The sequence below is a fragment of the Urtica dioica genome, chromosome 9 (genome assembly GCF_054948205.1).
Source record: "Urtica dioica subsp. dioica isolate 48M chromosome 9, U.dioica_male_clone48M_v1_H2, whole genome shotgun sequence".
In the NCBI taxonomy this organism is placed as follows: domain Eukaryota; kingdom Viridiplantae; phylum Streptophyta; class Magnoliopsida; order Rosales; family Urticaceae; genus Urtica; species Urtica dioica.
The window spans coordinates 24,847,037-24,867,186 of NC_142764.1; the positions used below are offsets into that span (position 1 = coordinate 24,847,037).

The following is a 20,150-nucleotide window of genomic DNA, read 5'->3' on the forward strand; positions in this document are numbered from 1 at the left end:
CCGCGTTCCGGCCCGTTACCCGATTTATTCGGGTCGGGTAATACCCGTTCTTTTTGGGTAAACGGGTAAATGGGTAATACCCGTTAAGATTTTAACGGGTCCGGGTACGGGTAACGGAATAGTCATCCCGTACCCGGTTACCCGGGACCCGACCCGTTAACTTTTAAATATTTAAAAATATAATAAATTTTTATATGTTGCAATGAAGATGACCAAATTTACAATGAAGATGATCAATTTGCAATGAAGACTTTTTTTGTATTTTTTATTTATTTATTTTGAATTTTAATGTTCTTTATATTGTAGTAGCACTTTGATATTTTTCACCTAAATTTTATTATTTTTAAACTTTGTATTGTTAATGGATTTTTATTTTATAAATGGGTAAACGGGTAAGCGGGTCTACCCGACCCGCTACCCTTTTTTTAAACCGGGTAAACGGGTAACGGGTCCAATATTTTTAACCCGCTTACCCGGCGGGTATCCCCGTTACCCGGCCCGTCTCAAAATCCGGGTAAACGGGTCCGGGTAACGGGTAAAAAATTATAACGGGTACGGGTAACGGAATAGGTGTGCCCAGCTTTACCCGTACCCGTTGCCATCCCTAATTTCCACTGCATCACTTGAGTTAAGGCATTGTCAATTTGCCATTTGGCAATAATATAAACATGTTTTTGTCTGTATGGCCCATTAATTCGCATATGGGCTCCTTTACGTCAATTATAAGCGAATTATTAAAAAAAATCTATATATAATTACAAAACAAATAATTATTTATAACAACCAATGTGCCAAAACATGTTACATAATAGCTATCAGTTAAATAAACAGTTGATTGGTTTATATTGTATAAATTCATTAGGTGGAAGCTGTATCTATGCATAAACTAAACGTGTTAGATGCGTCAAAGTACATTACAAAGTCTCTAAATGCCTCAAAATAGGTCAATTAACTTCGAGCTTGTGAATCTCATTTGAAACCAATAGTCTTACCAAAATCGACACGAGGGCATAAAAAAAATAGACTAGAGAATGTGTTTCGTCTTGAGCTTAGAAATACGTGATAGTGTGTATAAAAGACACTTATCAAGAACTCGGATGTGTGTGCCGAGCTTGGATTTGGATGTCTTCAGTCCGGAGCAACCAACAGAGGACATAATCAAAATATGAATTAATTTTGCGGAAAAATATGATGATTCAAATTGAGCCATTTAAACCACTTCACACGATCTAGATCGAGAAGGACACGCGTCACGAACTGGGTTGGAGAAGGCTATTTCAATGATGACGTGTCTTTCACACTACACACGCAAATAGGATGAGAATTCACGAGTTATAAGTAAAGGCTCAGACCTTTAAAACGAACTTAAAGTTCATATATTGCATTCTAATTTATTTATTTTGTATTTTAAGCTTCGAAGCTCGATTCCTGTGTATTGTTCCATTGTTCTGTAACAAAATCGCACTTCTTTTCCATTTGATGTTATCCTATTTTCAAATACTTATTTATGCTTATTTGACTGTTATCATAAACTGTGAGTGCCTTTGTTAAAGATATTCAAATCGGGTTTTTAATTTGAGAAGTTCAAGATTGTTTGAGATATGAATTTTCTGTTAGCAATATTACAATAAGTATTGTGCGGAAAAATAAAGAAAATTTTGAAAAGTTCGAGATTGTTTGAGATATGGATTTTCTGTTAGCAATATTTTTTTGAAATTTTTTGTTAAATATATTCAAATCGGTTTTTATTTTAAAAAAGTTCGAGATATGAATTTTTTTGTTAGCAATATTACGAATAATATTGTGCACGAAAATGAAGAAAATTTGCAAAATAATAAATTAAATAATTAATTTTAGAAAACTTAAAAACAAACAATAATATAATGGATAAACAATACAAGAGAGAAAAAAATAAACCGGATAAGCCTTAATCGGCATGGAAATAGAAAAGAAAAAGCGTCGAGGCCCGTTGGACAGTTTCCTTGAAGCTTTTTATCGCCCTCTACAAGTGTTCGATTACGTGAGCAAAAACCTCTCAGGATAACGATAACTAGACGAGCTTAGCACCACTTAGCTAAACTACAACGAACTAGAATCAAGTTGCCAAAAAATACCACCGGACTACAAAGAATTAAAACAAACTCGATTTTTGGAGGAGAGGAAGAGAAAAAGACTTGCTTCGATGTTTGTGTCTTCAAATGTGAGATGGACACTGTCTTTTATAGGCATTTCCATGAACGGCTTTGGACAAAACTGTTAGCTCACTAATGCTCCCTAAAGGCCCCTTAATGTTTTTAAAATCAAAACCGTTTTGACATTAAAAACTCGGTTACAAAACCATTCAGCCTTTAACACGAGCTATTAAGGCTCGGTTACAATTTAATTATCATTGCACAGTTACAACACCAAGTAATTAGAAGATTTTATTTTATTTGTTTAAAAATAAATAATAAAATCTGAAAGGAAAAAATACCACTGGACTACGCAACCAGACGGCGGCCCGAGTCCAACTCGGCTCGGCACAACATGACCGTGGCGGCGCATGGTGGACTTGGGCTTCCCTAAACCCTTGGCTTCTACAAAACTAAGTCATCATTGGGAACTCAAATAATTTTGAACAAATTAGCTATACAAACTCAGGCATTTGTCTATTCTCATTTCATGTGTAACTCTAGTAAAAGCACTATCAACCAACACTTTCATTATTCCTTCACAATTATTGGTATTTTTCAACATACTTTGAACATCAATTTTTCATACAACTAATGTCTGATTTTGACAAATAAATATTCGATGTTATACCTCTCACTACGAGGATTACGAATATGCTTGAATTATTCAATTTTGATGTGTGAACCCAACTCAATCATTAGCCACAAATCAGCCAAACACAGAGTCTTAAATACTCTTTAATAGTTTTATTCCAACATTTTTCATGTTAACATCTCTCGCTCCGCATAAACATTGATCGATTGGACTTAGAGAAACTAAAGACTAGAAAGCATAAATTTTTTTTTTTTAAGCAACTTTGCTGCAGTGGGGGATTGAACCTACGACCTCCACACAGGAGGTGGTGTAGAATTACCACTAGGCTATCCTAGGTACCACAGAAAGCATAGGGATTGCAGATTGTGTATATTTCTATATTATTCATTTTATACTTCTCAAATGTCATTAAAATAAAGAGTGCCGCATCTTAATTATCTTTTCGTCTATGGCTAGTGATGGAGCCACATGACGATCCGGGAGGGGCAAATATCCCTCCTGATTTTTTTTTGAAAATTATAATTTTAAAACTAATTTTTATTTTATTTTTTTATATTAATTTTCATATTTTTAGCCTAAAAAATTTGATCTCCTTTCAAACTTCACAAGGCGGCTAGTTTGGGACTTAGTTTCACTTAATGAATCACGCTCTGTAGGATTAATTATATGATTTTTTTAAATTTATCATTCCTGAATTTTGTTTTTTTTAATTGAACCCCTGTTTGCAATTTCTAGAGTGTCTATGCCTTACCTAATCTCCATGAAAATGAAGGGTATATCTCCGGGTACATGGAATGATGGAACACTTATAATTAAATATTTAGCAAAGATTGCAAAATTTGTATGGAAGTCAACTCAAGTTCGATAAGCTTGGAGCGGTATTTTCAGTCTTGAATCCAATTCGTTATATATGTGTGTGTGTGAATATTTTTAATTTGATCTAAGATGATGAACATTTAAACATAAATTACAATTAATAACCTTCACACTAAAACATACAGACTTTTTACATTTAGTAGAAATTGAACACTCGTTATTTATTTGATTAATCCAATAAAATTTCTCCGCTCTTATGGTAGGCGGGTCAAACCGTAACATGAGTGCATAAAATGTTTGAAAATTACTTTCTAATCTTTACAAATAGATTGACGATGGTGCATATTTTTTTTTTTCTGACCAACGCAAGACAAATTTGTTAAATACGTGCTTATGAAGATGAAGTGTGTGATGTGGAGACACCATCCCTGACCCTGTAATCCAAGGAACAATTACTTTGAGTTTTTCAAAGTCCAATATTTCTTTTAATCATATTAGTTTTTTGTTATTATTTATTATTACCTACTCGTCCTGATATTTTCGCGCGCTGACTAGAAAGTTTAATATTAAAATAATGTTCCACCAGCTTTCCTAACGACAACCCATTTGCTCATATCCGTAGGTACACACATTGAGAGATTACTAAGGAAAAATAAAATATCACGCTATTACAATTTTATATCAGTTTTAGACGAAAATTCGCAGCATGACATCAGCAGATTATAACATTATTAATAAAAAAAACATTTCATCACCGCGAAATTCAATTGCCTGAATAATTCAAAGTTCTTATTGTTTGTATACAAGATTAATTAAACTACTCAGAATAGATAACCCTCTGACGAAATATTGCTAAATTAATACAGTTTTTTTTAATATCTGCTTTCTGGTTATGCTACGAGACGTTTGGTTAAAGCTGAGAAATTTAAATGGCCGGAATCACAAAACACATAGTTCGTTGTATTGAGTTAATTTTCACAACATTCCTTCTTCTTTCCTCGCTTCCCTCAAAGCACTGCTATGAAATCCACAACATCACACAATCCCAATCCTTATATCAAGGAAACACCCTCGTATCTCCGAGCCGTACCTTTGAATTAGGATTCTTCACTCCTAACAAATCTTCGAACCACTATGTCGGAATTTGGTACACCGGAGTTTCGCCCCGAACCGTCGTCTGGGTCGCCAACAGAGAAAACCCGCTCAGACCCGCCGACTCTCCGGCGATCCTCACCATCAATAGCCGCGGAAACCTCGAGATCCTAGACAGAGCCAACGGCTCGGTCTGGTCAACGAATGCCACGTCATCGTCGAACAACAGCTCGGCCGTGGTGGCAGTCCTGTCGGACGCCGGTAACTTGGCTCTCAAGCAAGGTTCCTCCGCGACCAATCTGTGGCAGAGCTTCGACAGCCAAGGGGACACGCTTTTGCCCGGCTCCAAGCTCGGGTTCGACACCGAGACCAACGCGACCTACGTGCTGACATCATGGCGGAGCGAGAGCGACCCTTCCCCGGGAGAGTTCGTCGCCGAAATCGCTGCAAAGCTTCCGCCGGAGGCTTACGTGTGGGCCCGGAACGGGTCGGAGCTCCGGTGGAGGAGCGGGCCGTGGGACAAGTCCAAGTTCACGGGAATACCCGACATGGACACGGACTACAGAAACGACTTCAACCTCGTGGAGAATCCGGAGGACGGGACGACGTATTTACAGTTTAGCCCCTACCAAGAGTCCATAACAAACTTGTTCTTGTCCCCGGACGGTTTCTTGAGGCTGAAGCTATTGGGCGAGGACGGAGTGCTTTACTATTACTGGGAGGCACCGCAGAGCAATTGCAGCTTCTACGGTGCCTGCGGGCCGAACGGTGTGTGCGACGATCGGAAAAACCCGATCTGCCGATGCCTCAAGGGTTTCGTGCCAATGGACAGAGCGAACCGGACGCGTGGCTGCGTGAGAAGAAAGGAAACGCTCTGCGAAAGAAACACTACTTCGGGGAAGAGGGACGGGTTCGGTATTATCGACGATGTGAAGGTACCGGACTTTTACGAGTACGTGGAGATCGATTCTGTGGGCTGTCACAAGTCGTGCCTTGAGAATTGTTCGTGCGTGGCTTACGCGTATGTTGAGGGAATAGGGTGTTTGGTGTGGTCAAGTGGACTGGTTGACGTTAGAGTTTTTTCTATCAGAGGTGGGATTAGACTTTTCTTCCGACTCGCGCACGAGGAGTTAGGTGAGAATTTTGGATTCTGTATTTACTCTGGTTGCTTGCTGTGTACGTTAGTAATTGGGATGTTGTTTTCAGCTGATGGAGATAAAACGGTCAAGATCACAGCCAGCCTTGCAGCCATTTTTACCGCTGCCATTATTGGTATCACAGCGTTCCATTTGCACAGACGCAGAGCTAGAAAAAGAGGTAACTATGCTAGGCTCGGACTCATAATCTCTCTGTCATACATTCTAAAGATAAAGTAGTGTTAATATAAAATGATCTGGAAACTACAAAATATGTGTTATAGAAATCATCACAACTTTAATCTTATTGCAACAACAAAAAATTAATGTTGTATGAACCAACTGTGATAAACTCTATGAGGCTGGGAGGAGGATTGAATTCGACACTCTTTAACTTTTTTCATGTTTTACAAGACGGAACTTGGTTTAATTGGTGAGAAAATGAAACATTGCAGAACAAATAATCAAACCAAGTGCGCATGGTGATCCGTTTGAGCCAACCGATGTTACGACAAGCACTTTTCAAGTTCAGGAGCAGCAAGATGTGACCGATATTCCCGTGATCGACTTTGCCACCATTTTAGCCGTGACAAATAGCTTCAGCCACACAAACAAACTCGGACAAGGAGGGTTTGGCTCTGTTTACAAGGTTAATAGATTGTTCTTTTATTTATTTTATAAACAAATAATGGTCATGACAAAAAATTAAAAGATGTATGAAAATTTGCAGGGAACAATGGCTAATGGGAATGAGATTGCCGTAAAGAGACTCTCCAGCAACTCGGGACAAGGCGTAGAAGAGTTTAAGAATGAGATCTCATTAATCGCCAAGCTCCAACACAGAAACCTTGTTAAGCTTTACGGTTATTGCGTTGAAGACGATGAGAAACTACTTGTCTACGAGTACATGCCTAACAAAAGCCTGGATCGGTTTATTTTCGGTTAGTTTCAAATAACGAAATGCACACTTCACCGTTGCTTTTACACACGCATTACTTGTGAATCAACATTCTACACAATAATGAAATGACCAGATCCAACAAGAGGCACACAACTCAACTGGGCTTCGAGATGGAACATTGTGCAGGGCATTGCAAGAGGTCTTGTTTATCTCCATCGCGACTCGTGTCTAAGAGTAATCCATAGGGATTTGAAGGTCAGCAATATTCTCCTAGACGAGAAGATGAACCCAAAAATATCGGATTTCGGCTTGGCGCGAATATTCCAAGGAACAATGGACTTAACAAACACTCAAAGGGTGGTTGGAACACTGTAAGCACCAAAATATCTCAGCCTGCCAATATAAGAAACAATGAGAATTAAATTCATTTAAATTTTTATGCTTCAGAGGCTACATGTCTCCAGAGTATGCAATGGGCGGGATTTTCTCGGAAAAATCCGATGTGTTTAGCTTCGGGGTCTTAATTTTGGAGATAGTTAGCGGCAAGAAGAACACTACATTCCCATATCTATACCAACAGCTGAGCCTCATCACTTATGTGAGTCTTAATTAATCTTGATCTCATACTGCTCGGAATTTCTTGTACTGACAAGCGTGAGCTACAAAATTTCAGGCATGGGAATTACGGAGCGAGAACAAGGAATTGGAATTAGTAGACGAGGCGTTAGCCGAGTCTCGCTCTGAGCTGGAAGTAAAACGATGCATACACATTGGACTTTTGTGCGTCCAAGACCACGCTGTCGATAGACCAACCATGCCTGAAGTTGTCCAGATGCTTAGCAGCGAAATAAGCCTTCCTCAGCCGAGCGAACCCATGTTTGCTCTACAAAGCACACCTAGATTTGATTCTCAGTCGCAGAGCGGTACTGTTAATCAGGCCAGTATGTCATTAGTTGAACCCCGTTGACCCAAATGATCTATCATTTTTGCATTGAATTGGTTACATGTTTTTTCTTTGTTGTGATACAGATAGAGGAACAATTTTTAAGTCTACTCGGTAATCTGATGCAAGATGTCACATAGGATATTGTTAGAAACTGTGTGACAAGTTGCAATGGATAACAAATAGTGAAAATATATAATAATGCATAAAAATAAATAACACGAGAATTAAAATAAAGAGGAAGCTAAATAACCTTGTGAACAAGAACAGCACGATATATATATATATATATATATATATATATATATATATATATATATATATATATATTTTATTAATTACTTTTCAAACCTTATATGTGCACTAAATGAAAAACGGAGGCAGACCTTGGAACACCTCGTCTATTCCAAACCAACCCTTAAGAAGAAATAGTAAAATAACATGGTACCAGTACGTTATTTAAGGGTGTGCAAAAAATCCAAAAAATCGTAAATCAGACCGGACCACCGGTTTTTGAAATGGTCGGTTCGTTTTAATTCAGATTTTGTTTAATCTGGTTTGGTCCAATTTTTTAGGCCGGTCTAAAAATCGTCCAGGGTCTGATTTGAAAAAAATTAGACCGCGGTTTAGATTGGACTGAACCGGTCTTAACTTTTTAAGATTTGTTTTTTTATTTTTTTTATAAATAATTCTAAGATATTTGAATGAACTAATTTAAGTTGGACATCTTGATTAATATATACTTATGTCAATTGATATTTAATTTTTTAATTCATTTTTCTGTTCTCTCATTCAATTCGTACAAAAAAAAAAAAAAACTTAAAATGGTCCAGACCTGACTGGACCAATCTAAAACAATTTGGTCCGGTTTATTTTATTTTCTTAAATGGTCCGGTTAAATTTTCAAACCTCTAGTCCGGTCCGGTTTGGACACTGATTTTAGACTGGATAAGGACTGTGCACCAGTATGTGTCCAAAGGCTGAGCTACTTTGGGGTCCAACGCCCCTCAAGTTTTAAAAATTATAATTTTTACTCTAAATCTTTTATAAGTTTTATAATTTTAGCCCAAATTTATATATATTTTTTAAAAAATTTGCCTTTTTTTTTCCTTTCAAATTTGACCTCCGTCATTGGAATTCCAAGCTTAATTCGCCACTATGGGTCTCCCCATCACACTTATCGTAGGGGCAAACTGTATAATGACGGGTAAGCTGAGAGGTATTCAGAAACAAATAAACAAATTTTTTTCCATCTGATTTCGTGCTATATAGAAACACTCAATCCGATAAATATAATTCAATCAGATAAATGTAGATTGCTCCGTATAATTCTCTTTCAGTTGGAAAATTGTGTGTTTATTGATATTAAAGAGAATTTAATATCAAGTTATTTGCTAATTTGTGGTTAATTTTTTAGTGGGGTCCACTCATCGAAACTGAAATGTTTTGACTTATTTTTATTCCTCATTACGAGAGGTATAAAAATATCCTCGTTACGAGAGCTATAAGATCGGTTATTTATTTGCCAAAACTGGATGTAAGATGAATGAGAAATTGTTGTTTAAAGTGTGTTGAAAAACATCATTAATTTTGACTTTTTACCATGTTAAAGTGAACTTATGAGCTGATTATTCCATGCACCAATGCTGAACGTTTTTAACATTTGTAACAACATTAATTTTTAACACACTTTGATTGCCTTGATATGCCTTAAAACCGAACTTATTATGCAACGGTTTGGCCAAACATGAACCTACATAAAGCTGGTTGTTATTCTCATTTGATAGAGAGAAAAAAAGCCAAGACAATGGCTGAAAGGCAGAAGCCAAACAGACAAAATATCTCTAACTTTCCCCTCAATTTTCTCGCGGTGGTGATAGTTTTCTGGCACATGTTCAAGTTCTCTGGAGTTGAACACTGTGATACTTTGTTCATCTCTATTGTTACATTAATTGGCGATTTAATGTTTGTAAAATAATTATAGAGTCGTGGAATATATTCTCGGATAGCATCGGGTTTTGTTACAATTATTGTTCGCAAGTGTCGCACTTTTTGTTCTAATAGTTTCGTACAACAGTCTCGGTCCATTAACTTTTGGGCTTCTCTATTCCGACTTGAAGAAGGATTTCAGTGTGGATTGATGATATAATGGGCTGATGCTCCTAATCTTACTTCAAGATTCGTTTTGACCTAATTTTCTCTATAAATAGATCATAACCATACCGTCTTCACTCACGCCTTTTGAGAGATTTATTTGATTGATTAGTTGAGTTTAGAACGAGTTGTGCTCAAGCTTTTAAGGTGTCTCTGCCTTGTTGCCTATATTCAGGTGATTGTATTAGAAGCACGAGATTAAGTTTCTCCATTGAAATTTTCGGGAAACACGTTTAGAATTCTCGGGAGAGATATTTTGTGAGAATCGAGGAGATTTCAAGCTTAGGGGGAGTCTAAGTTGCTGTTGAAGAGGATAGACGTAGACTAGATAGCTAGCGATGGAGTCGTTAAGTGTAAATCCTTATTGTACCATGTTATCATAGTAAATTGCTTTCCATCGGACAAAGGCCCTCCAAACGTAGGCACGATTTGTCGAACGGGGTTACCCACTCTAGGCTTTTATAAGATTGTAATCTGTCTGACACTTGATTTGTACATCTCCCTGTTGATATATGTCTGGATCATGGTGGGGCTCAACTTGAACAGGTTGTCATTCTTGAGTTGTTTCTTCTAGTTGAAGCTCCACCTCCATAGGATCATGGGTGGTTTGTTCTTGAAGAGAGAAAGAATCCTTGACTGACTATTTCCTGTTCTGAAAGTCTTGTTCATTGAACACCACATCCTTTCTGATGATACACTTCCTTTGACCTGGTTCTGTGCACCACATATTGTATCCTTTGACTCCATCTGGATAGCCAACAAAGATGCATTTGATGGCTCTAGGATCAAGCTTTCTCTGTTTCACATGAGCATATGCAGTACATCCAAAAGCTCTTAACTTAGAGTAGTAAGTTTTATGGCTAGACTAGATTCTCATAGGTGTTTTCAATTCTATAGTAGTAGAGGGACATCTATTTATGAGATAACAAGTTGTTTTCATAACCTCAGCCTAGAAAGAATGAGAGAGTTTAGCATAAGACAGCATACACCTTACTCTCTCCAAAATTGTTCTATTGAACCTTTCTACAAGGCCATTTTGCAGAGGTCTGTGTACCATTGTGTGATGTCTCTGAATTCCTTCATTCTTGTAAAAATCATTGAACATATCTGCACAATACTCAAGACCATTGTCAGTTCTCAATTTCTTCCTTTCTTCCAGTCTGGGTTTCAATAGCACATTTCCAGGTTTTGAAAATATCGAAAGCCTCTGACTTGTACTTGAGAATATAAACCCATACTCTTCTTGAAAAATCATCTATGATTGACATATAATATATGCTGCTACCATGTGAGACCACACTTGAATGACCCCATAGATCAGAGTGCACATAGTCCAGAATGCCCTCAATTCTGTGAACAGCTTTGTTGAACTTAGCCCTGGATGACTTCCCATAAACACAATCTTCACAACATTGTAGTTTTCCCAATCTTTGATCACCAAAACAGTCTTTCTTGTCCAGTTCTGACATCCCTTGTTCAATGACATGTCCAAACCTTAGATGCCATAGCTTAGCAAGATTTTCCCAGTTGATCACATTCACACTACCCACAACAATAGTGCCAATCAAGAAATACAAGCAATTTCTTCTAAAACCTTTCATTACTGTCTCAGATTTCCATTTTATCAGGATGTGACCATTGCAAGAATTAAAGCTATAACCAAGATCTTCTAGAGTCCTAAATTTCTTTTGAGATTTGGTATATATCTGACCTTGGTTAAAATTCTGTCAATGCCATCAAACATTTTGATATGTATGTTACCTGATCCCATGACTCTACAGGCCTTGTCATTTCCAAGCAAAATTGAGCCACCATCTTTAAGCTTTAGATCTTCAAACTATGACTTGTGAGGTGACATATGTTATTTGCATCCACTGTCAAGAAGCCAAACCTTGTTTGGATCTTGATCAGTGATGTTGAGAGCTTCAGCGCTTTCATAGCCGTCTTGAGCAATGGCTGCATTTACGTGTTTCTTAGGCTTCTCGAAGGTCTTGTCCTTATCTGGACAATCTTTCTTCATGTGTCCCTCCTTGTGGCAGTGATAACATTTATAAGTGAATTCCTTTTGATCTCGGCCTTGGAATCTTTGGAATCACCATTCTTGAATTTGAAGCGATTCTTCGATTGAGATTTTGAATTTCGCTTGCTTTTGTGTGGACATTCAACCCTTCTAATGTGGATCGCTTTTCCGATCTTGATTCCAGATCTTTTGCTTTCATGGCGATCTGAACCTCTTCTAGGGTTAGGGATTCTTTGGTGAACTTCATGGCTTCGACGAGATTGGCGAAGGATTTCGGTAGCGCGTTGAGGAGAAGCACGTCTTGATCTTCGTCGTCGATGTTTACATCAATATTCTCAAGATCAAGAATGATCTTTGTTGAAATCATCGAGGCCTTCGCTGAGTGGTTTATCCTCTTAGATTTTGAATCCATAGAGTCTTCCTTAAAGGAGAATTCTGTTGGAGAGAGATTTAGTCATGTAAGGCGACTCAAGTATTGACCAAATTCCAGCAGCTGTCTTCTCCCTTTGAGACTTCTCGCATCACTTTATCGCCGAGATGGAGAATTAGGGTGATGTACGCCATTTCGAGGACGTCGGACTTCTCAGACGCTGACATTGCTGCAGGTAAGCCCTTCTCACCCTCCAATGCCTTTGGTATCTTCATCTGAACAAGAATGGCTCTCTATAATCGTTTTGATCTCTCTAAACAAGTTTCTCTAAAGCACTTTCTCTCTCTCTCTCTCTCTCTCTCTCTACAAAGTAAGTATGAACTGAAAGAATGAACATTGAACATGAAATACTAAGCCTAGTTCTATTTAAAGACCAGAACTCGGATTTCTTGCTGTCCACGTCATGAAGATCCAACGGTCGAATTCTGCATTGTCAGAATGAATCCGACTTTCTGCAACATTTCAATTACTGATTTCTGTTCCAGCGTGTCATTTGAGCTTCTTCACGTGTCACTCCATGATAAGATCATTTAACAACACATGTCTATATGATTTTTATATTAGTTTCGTTCATTGTTTATTTATATAATTATTTATGTAATTTGTCTTATTATTTCCGCTTATCATTGGTAATATGGTTAACACTTTCTTTTTTATTCTCATCGATATTGGACAAGATCCGTAGAGAGAGAATAAGATATTACTATATTAGTGCATATTAAAGGAATATCCAGTCCCTTGTTCATTCCTCATTGGGATTGCATCTCTTTATAGTACACAATAATTGGACGCAGTGGCTGAAGGCTTCAACTCTATTCTCACTGGTGTCGTCGTTTACATGAGCTTCTATACTTTGCGCTTATGAAGCCTATATGAGTCTTAGTATTGTTCACGCTCGATAGTACTTTATTTTTGTTCATACAAGTCCCCATTTCTCGTGTCTCCTCTTTGTAACCTATTTTCGTCGACTCTGGCTCTTATTATTCCCCTTTCCTCTTGGGAGGCTGATTAGTTCTATTGACCACTCTTATGGGAAGCCGATGATCAAACCCTAGGAAAAACTCAAACCAACGTTAAATTTAGTTTGAAAAGTGACATATTTGGTGCGAGATTGCTTCAACCACAGTAAATTTGGTGTAAATAAATAATTAATTCACACCAAATTTAGTATGAGATTATTCATCTATACTAAATTTGGTGTAACACAATTTTTAACAGCAAATTCACCCTCCAATACAATTAATTTAAAGAAAATTATCAAATAAGCCACCGAAAGTCTAAGAATACTTTTTGTAAAATTTTTGTAAATAGCCACCTAAACTTATTTACGGCACTCAAAAAGACAAAAATAGCCAAAAACATTCCCGCCTATTTTGGGGTTTTTTTTTTTTTTTTTTTTTTTTTTTTGTCTTTTTTAGTGCCGTAAATAAGTTGAGGTGACTATTTATAAAACATTAACAAAATGTTAGCTATTATACAAAACGCTACAAGTCAAATGGCTATATAGCTAAAAGACAAATTAATTTATTATTTTGATCTTAATTTAAATAAGAATTTGGTAACTAACTAGACCACCTTAAACTCAAGGTTTGGGATTTAGCCCACGTTTGGAGAGTTTTAGAAAAATAGCCAATTATATTATGTGGCACTAGAGGCAATAGGTTAAAATTCCATATTTGTCCTTAAATAAATATAACGTTTTTTTTTTCTAGATTCATCACTTTCTTTTTCTTGTTTTTTAATTCGTCACTTTCTCTCTCCTACTTTTTTTCAAACATTTTTTTTTCATCAAAACTTCAAAAATCCATATCTATCTCATACGAACTCGAAATTGAGTGATTCCGAATCCTACATATTCGCGGCGCCGAGATCTTCAAAAATAGACTCATTGCGTTTGATGAAAAATTATGTTTAATGCATCATATTTACGTTTTCATTTATTTCCAGATGATTTCCAAAAAATTTCAGTTATTTTCATGTCTAAGACAATAACGTGATTTTTCTACATTTATGGCATTAAACATGATTTTTCATCAAACACAATGGATCTATTTTTTAAGATCTCGGCGTCACGAATCCGTAGGATTTGGAATCACTCAATTTCGAGTTCATATGAGGTAGATATGGTTTTGTACTGTTTTTATGAAAAAAATGTAGGAATATAAGTAGAAGAGAGAAAGTGACGAATTTATTAATAAATAAATGAAAATCAGACTTTATTTATTCTTTTTTTTTTCTTATAAGCCTGTTTGGCTGCATTCCTAAAGTTGGCAAACATTGACTAAAATAAAAAAAAAAGGAGGTTTACTTTTGGCCATATTTCTAGAACGCGCTTTAAATAATTTATATAAAAAATACATATCATCAATTAAAAAAGAGAGTAAATCAGATAACATAATAAAATACATAACATTAATTAAGCACAATACATACCAAATTAATTTTTTCATGTGCGTATTTTTTTCTCTAATTTATTTTAAGTATTTAAGTTTACCTATGAAATGCAATGTTTACGTAATCTTTATTCTATGAATATTATCTTAAAAAATATATGTTTTTAGGGTGACTTTTTTAATATTGATTTTGTAGTATTAACATAATATCTAATATTAATATAAATTAATTTGATATTATTGATATAGAAAATTTATATATTAAATACGATTATTATTGACATAACAAATTGATAGAGAGGTTAATATGCAATTAATATGAAGTAATATTGAAAAGTAAAATATAAAAATAGAATATTTTTGTGAATATTTTTGTGTGCGAGAGATTTGGTGTTATGGGTTGGAGATGAAAACACTGTTGCACTAATTTGATTTTGATGTAAAAGTTACACCAATTTAGTATCATGGGTACAAGTGCAGACTATTTTTTATTCTTATGAAAATTTCTTTCTAATCTTGAGAATGACGATGGTGCGTTTGTTCGGTTAGACAAAAAGCCATTTGTTAAAGAAGTTTTTACCTTGTGGAGCCATCATCCCCGTAATCCAAAGAAGAAACAACTCCTTTGACCTTTTCAATGTCAAATCTCTTAATTTCTTAATCTTACTACTTTTTTAATCACCCTAATATTTAATAATCCAGATGTCCATGTACACGATTGAGAGATGACTAGATTGAAAATGTCACACTTTTACAATAAAAACCCTTTATTTACCAGGAAATTCCATTGCGTGAATGATTCGAAGTTATATAAAATATTAAACTACGTAGAACAGTTCTTTCTGACGGAATAGAACAAGATTAATACAATTTTTGACGAGTTTCAAGCTATTGATTTGAATTTTGGGCTGTATTTTCTGGTTAATTACAAGAGGTTTGGTTGTAGCTGAAAAAGTTAAATGGCAGCTATTGCAAAACACAGAGTTCGTTGTGCTGACTTAATTTTCACAACTTTCCTTCTTCTCTACTTGCTTCCCTCAAAGCACTGCTATGAAATCCACAACATCACACAATCCCAATCCTTATCTCAAGGAAACACCCTCGTATCTCCAAGCCGTACCTTTGAACTAGGATTCTTCACTCCCAACAAATCGTCGAACCACTATGTCGGAATTTGGTACACCGGAATCTCACCCCGAACTGTCGTCTGGGTCGCCAACAGAGAAAGCCCACTAGGACCCACCGACTCTCCGGCGATCCTTACCATCAACAGCCGTGGAAACCTCGAGATCCTAGACAGAGCGAACAAGTCGGTCTGGTCAACCGATGCCACATCATCATCATCCAACAGAAGTTTGGCTGTGGCGGCGATTCTGTTGGATAACGGAAACTTCCTCCTCAAGGAAGAGGTCTCAGGAGCCAATCTGTGGCGGAGTTTTGACCACCCCGGCAACACACTCTTGCCTGGTTCGGCGATCGGGTTCAACCTCAAGACCAACGAGACTACAGTGCTGACATCATGGAGGAGCGAGAGCGACCCGTCCCCCGGCGAGTTCTCTCTCGTAATCGCTAAAAAGATGCCGCCGGAGGGCTGCATGTTGGCCGGGAACGGGTCGGAGGTCCGGTGGAGGAGCGGGCCGTGGGACAAGTCCAAGTTCACGGGAATACCCGAAATGGACACGGGTTACAGAAATGACTTCGATCTCAACGAGAACGCGGAGGACGGGACGACGTATTTACGGTTCAACCCCTACCAGGAGTCCATAACTTACCTGTTTTTGTCGCCGGATGGTTTCATGAGACAGAATAAATACGGCGAGGACGGAGAGCTGTATTACTGGGAGGCACCGCATAGCAAGTGCAGCTTTTACGGTGCCTGCGGGCCCAACAGTGTGTGCGACGATCGGAGAAATCCGATCTGCCGATGCCTCAAGGGTTTCGTGCCAATGGACAGAGCGAACCGGACACGGGGCTGCGTGAGAAGAAAGGAAACGCTCTGCGAAAGAAATACTACTTCGGGGAAGAGGGACAGGTTTGGTATTATTGATGATGTGAGGGTACCAGACTTTTACGAGTATGCAGAGAATGATCTGGAGGGGTGCAAAACCTCGTGCCTTGGGAATTGTTCGTGCGTGGCTTTCGCGTATGTTGAGGGAATAGGGTGTTTGGTGTGGTCAAGCGGACTGGTTGACATAAGAGATTTATCCAAGTACGGAGGCGGGGTTCGAATTTTCTTCCGCCTCTCCCATGAAGAGTTAGGTGAGAACTATGGATTCTTTGTTTGTGAAGTGTTTTTTACTTCTGATTACTTGTAGTGCACGTTATTTATTGGCATGCTGAGTTGTTTTCAGCTGATGGGCATAAAACGGTAAAGATCACAGCCAGCCTTGCAGCCATTTTAACCGCTTCCGTTATTGGTATCTTAGCGTTCCGTTTGCACCGACGCAGAGCTAGAAAAAGAGGTACACGCGCGTGACTCTGTCTTTCTCAGGCATCCTTGAGTACACTTTTAACAACGATTTTTCTAAATTGTTACAGAATCTCAATTGTAGGTTCCCTAGTTTGTAATAGTGAATAGAATGTTTATACCACGGCTTTTAACTGTCCCACTTTACAAAATCATGGAAGATTGAGAATGTGCAAATTCAGAATCGCTGAACCATCATGCAAAAAAAAAAAAAAAAAAAAGGGTATGAATGAACCCTGCTTGTGTTTAGGGTCCAATCTTTTAATTCTTTTATTTAAAAACATTGTTCATTGAGAGGATCCTTCCTCTTCTTCATATATATATATATATATAAATAAAATAATATCACACTTAATAGAGAAGTCATTTAAAAACAAAAACGAAAGCAATCAGCCTCAAACTTTATTGTACAAAAAAAAAAAAAAGCTGAATCATCTTCACTTTACCTTAGTTTACATTTCCTTTCAATTTTGGTTTTCAATCGCGAAATCTGAGCTCCAAACATGGTAATGAATATACTACCTATTGCAGAAAAAAAAATTATCAAACCAAGTGAACAAAACTGATCCGTTTGAGCCAACAGGTATTACAAGTAGCACTTTTCAAGTTCATAAACAAGAAGTCGTGACCGATATTCCCGTGATCGACTTTACCACAATTTTAGCCGTGACAAATAACTTCAGCCCCACAAACAAACTTGGACAAGGAGGCTTTGGCTCTGTTTACAAGGTTATTTTTTTTTTCACGTTTATCTTTTATTCATTTCATAAACATATGATGGAGATGAAAAAATTAAAAGGTGTATGCAAATATGCAGGGAACAATGCCTGATGGGAATGAGATAGCCGTAAAGAGACTCTCCAGCAACTCGGGACAAGGCATAGAAGAGTTTAAGAATGAGATCGCATTGATCGCCAAGCTCCAACACAGAAACCTTGTTAAGCTTTACGGTTATTGCGTTGAAGACGATGAGAAACTACTTGTCTACGAGTACATGCCTAACAAAAGCCTAGATTGCTTTATTTTCGGTTGGTTTCGAATATATACTTCCACAATATTGCTTTTAAATTTGCATTTTTCACAGATATTCATTCTAAATATAATTCAATGATCAGATCCAACAAGAGGTATGCAGCTCAACTGGGCTTCCAGATGGAAAATTGTGCACGGCATCGCAAGAGGTCTCGTTTATCTCCATCGAGACTCGTGTCTAAGAGTGATCCACAGGGACTTAAAGGTCAGCAATATTCTCCTGGACGAGAAAATGAACCCAAAAATATCGGATTTCGGATTGGCACGAATATTCCAAGGAACAATGGACTTAGCAAACACTCAAAGAGTGGTTGGAACACTGTAAGCACCGAAATACGTCAGCCTCAAATATTAGTATCAATGAGAATTAAATCCATTATTTTTTTATGCTTCAGAGGCTACATGTCTCCGGAATATGCAATGGGCGGGATTTTCTCGGAGAAATCAGACGTGTTTAGCTTCGGGGTCTTGCTTTTGGAGATCATTAGCGGGAAGAAGAACACCACGTTCCCGTACCTATACAAGCAGTTGAGCCTCATCACTTATGTGAGTTCTAATTTATCTTGATCTCGATCTCAAATCGCTTGTGATTTCTTACTCTTGATACGCGTGAGCTACAAAATTTCAGGCATGGGAGTTATGGAGTGGGAAAAGGGAACTAGAATTGGTGGACGAGGTGTTAGCCGACTCGTGTTCTGAGCCGGAAGTGAGACGCTGCATACACATTGGACTTCTGTGCGTCCAAGACCAGGCCCGCGATAGACCAACCATGCCAGACGTTATTCAGATGCTCAGCAACGAAATAAGCCTTCCTCGGCCGATCGAACCCATGTTTGCTCTCCAAAGCACGCCCAGATATGATTCTCAGTCACAGAGCGGTACTGTGAACCAGGCCAGTATGTCATTACTTGAACCACGTTGACCCGAATGATCTATCATTTCTGCACTGGATTGGTTGCATTTTTTTTTTTTTTTTTGGCTTTATGTTAAGTAGTTGATATGGACAGAGGAACAAGTTTTATGGTTTTTTCAATTATTTGTCCTTTTTTTTTTTTTCTCTCAAAAAAGCGACACTGATTAAAAATAAAAATAAAAAGAAGAAAAAAGTATATGAATTGACCACCGAACTGTTTGTATTGGAAACTATATCATAATTTTTTTTTTACCATATAACCAAATGATTTCTAAGTTGGTTTTTGATTTCGTATATCATTCTCATGCAGTTGATGAGAGAAAATACATAATTCTTGTATGTCAAAGAAACTTGATTTGCGCTGGCAAATGCAAGTGATTTCATTTGGTACTCGATTCAACATTCCTTTACATTCTTGAATTGATATCAGATCGAAAATGATGAATACAATATAAGTGCTTTTAGTCTCCGGGGAACAATATAAGTGATCATTATTCATGAATGTAATGTGACTTCGATTTTCTCATGTTCACCCGACTCATGAAATCAATGTGAACTGTGTTTCGCTCTCGTATCCGACCTGTACACACAAAAGATGCAAAAACACACTCCTTTTACGCCGACTGTAGCTTTCTGATATATATATAAAAAAAAAAAAAAACATTTTGAACCTGTTGCTTTCTTGATTTCCTTTGCCAGGTCTTTAATATATTCCTACAATTACCTTTTATGATCAATTTTTCTATAATACCATTTCTAAATATACTCACTTCCAAACATGCTCCCAATCCTATAATTCCATGAGCATAAGTAAGGCAAGGAAAACCTTCAAGTTTACCTGTCTTAATAAGACTTCCTTGCATTGCATGCCCATGTATTTGCCACCCCAGTGGTGGCCATCAATGAGATTTTTCTGACAAAATATAGAATATAACAAAATAATTATTCGTGACCGGGCCGTCATGTTGGTTTGTTTTCTTATGAACCAATTCTACTTGGAATACTTCTCTATCGCCCGCCTCATCCTTCGTCATATACTGCCTCATATATATATATATATATATATATCACCAATTTTACCAAATGA

General features: G+C 37.3%; 2 protein-coding genes and 1 pseudogene across 2 annotated transcripts; all 3 read left to right on the forward strand.

Moving 5' to 3' along the window:
* Positions 1-4,508: 4,508 nt before the first annotated feature.
* Positions 4,509-7,678, forward strand: LOC149386099 (G-type lectin S-receptor-like serine/threonine-protein kinase At1g61500). The gene is made up of 7 exons (XM_089625654.1): positions 4,509-5,808; positions 5,881-5,991; positions 6,266-6,459; positions 6,541-6,751; positions 6,845-7,082; positions 7,159-7,309; positions 7,385-7,678. The coding sequence occupies exons 1-7, from the start codon at positions 4,512-4,514 to the stop codon at positions 7,676-7,678; spliced, it is 2,496 nt and encodes an 831-aa protein (XP_089481780.1). The 5' UTR covers positions 4,509-4,511.
* A 7,892-nt stretch (positions 7,679-15,570) lies between these two features.
* On the forward strand, positions 15,571-17,019 carry LOC149386100 (G-type lectin S-receptor-like serine/threonine-protein kinase At1g61550 pseudogene; annotated as a pseudogene).
* Positions 17,020-17,737: 718 nt separating this feature from the next.
* Positions 17,738-19,186, forward strand: LOC149386101 (G-type lectin S-receptor-like serine/threonine-protein kinase At1g61500). The gene is made up of 5 exons (XM_089627453.1): positions 17,738-17,847; positions 17,936-18,146; positions 18,234-18,471; positions 18,546-18,696; positions 18,779-19,186. The coding sequence occupies exons 2-5, from the start codon at positions 17,942-17,944 to the stop codon at positions 19,070-19,072; spliced, it is 888 nt and encodes a 295-aa protein (XP_089483579.1). The 5' UTR covers positions 17,738-17,847; positions 17,936-17,941; the 3' UTR covers positions 19,073-19,186.
* The last annotated feature ends 964 nt before the right edge of the window (positions 19,187-20,150 follow it).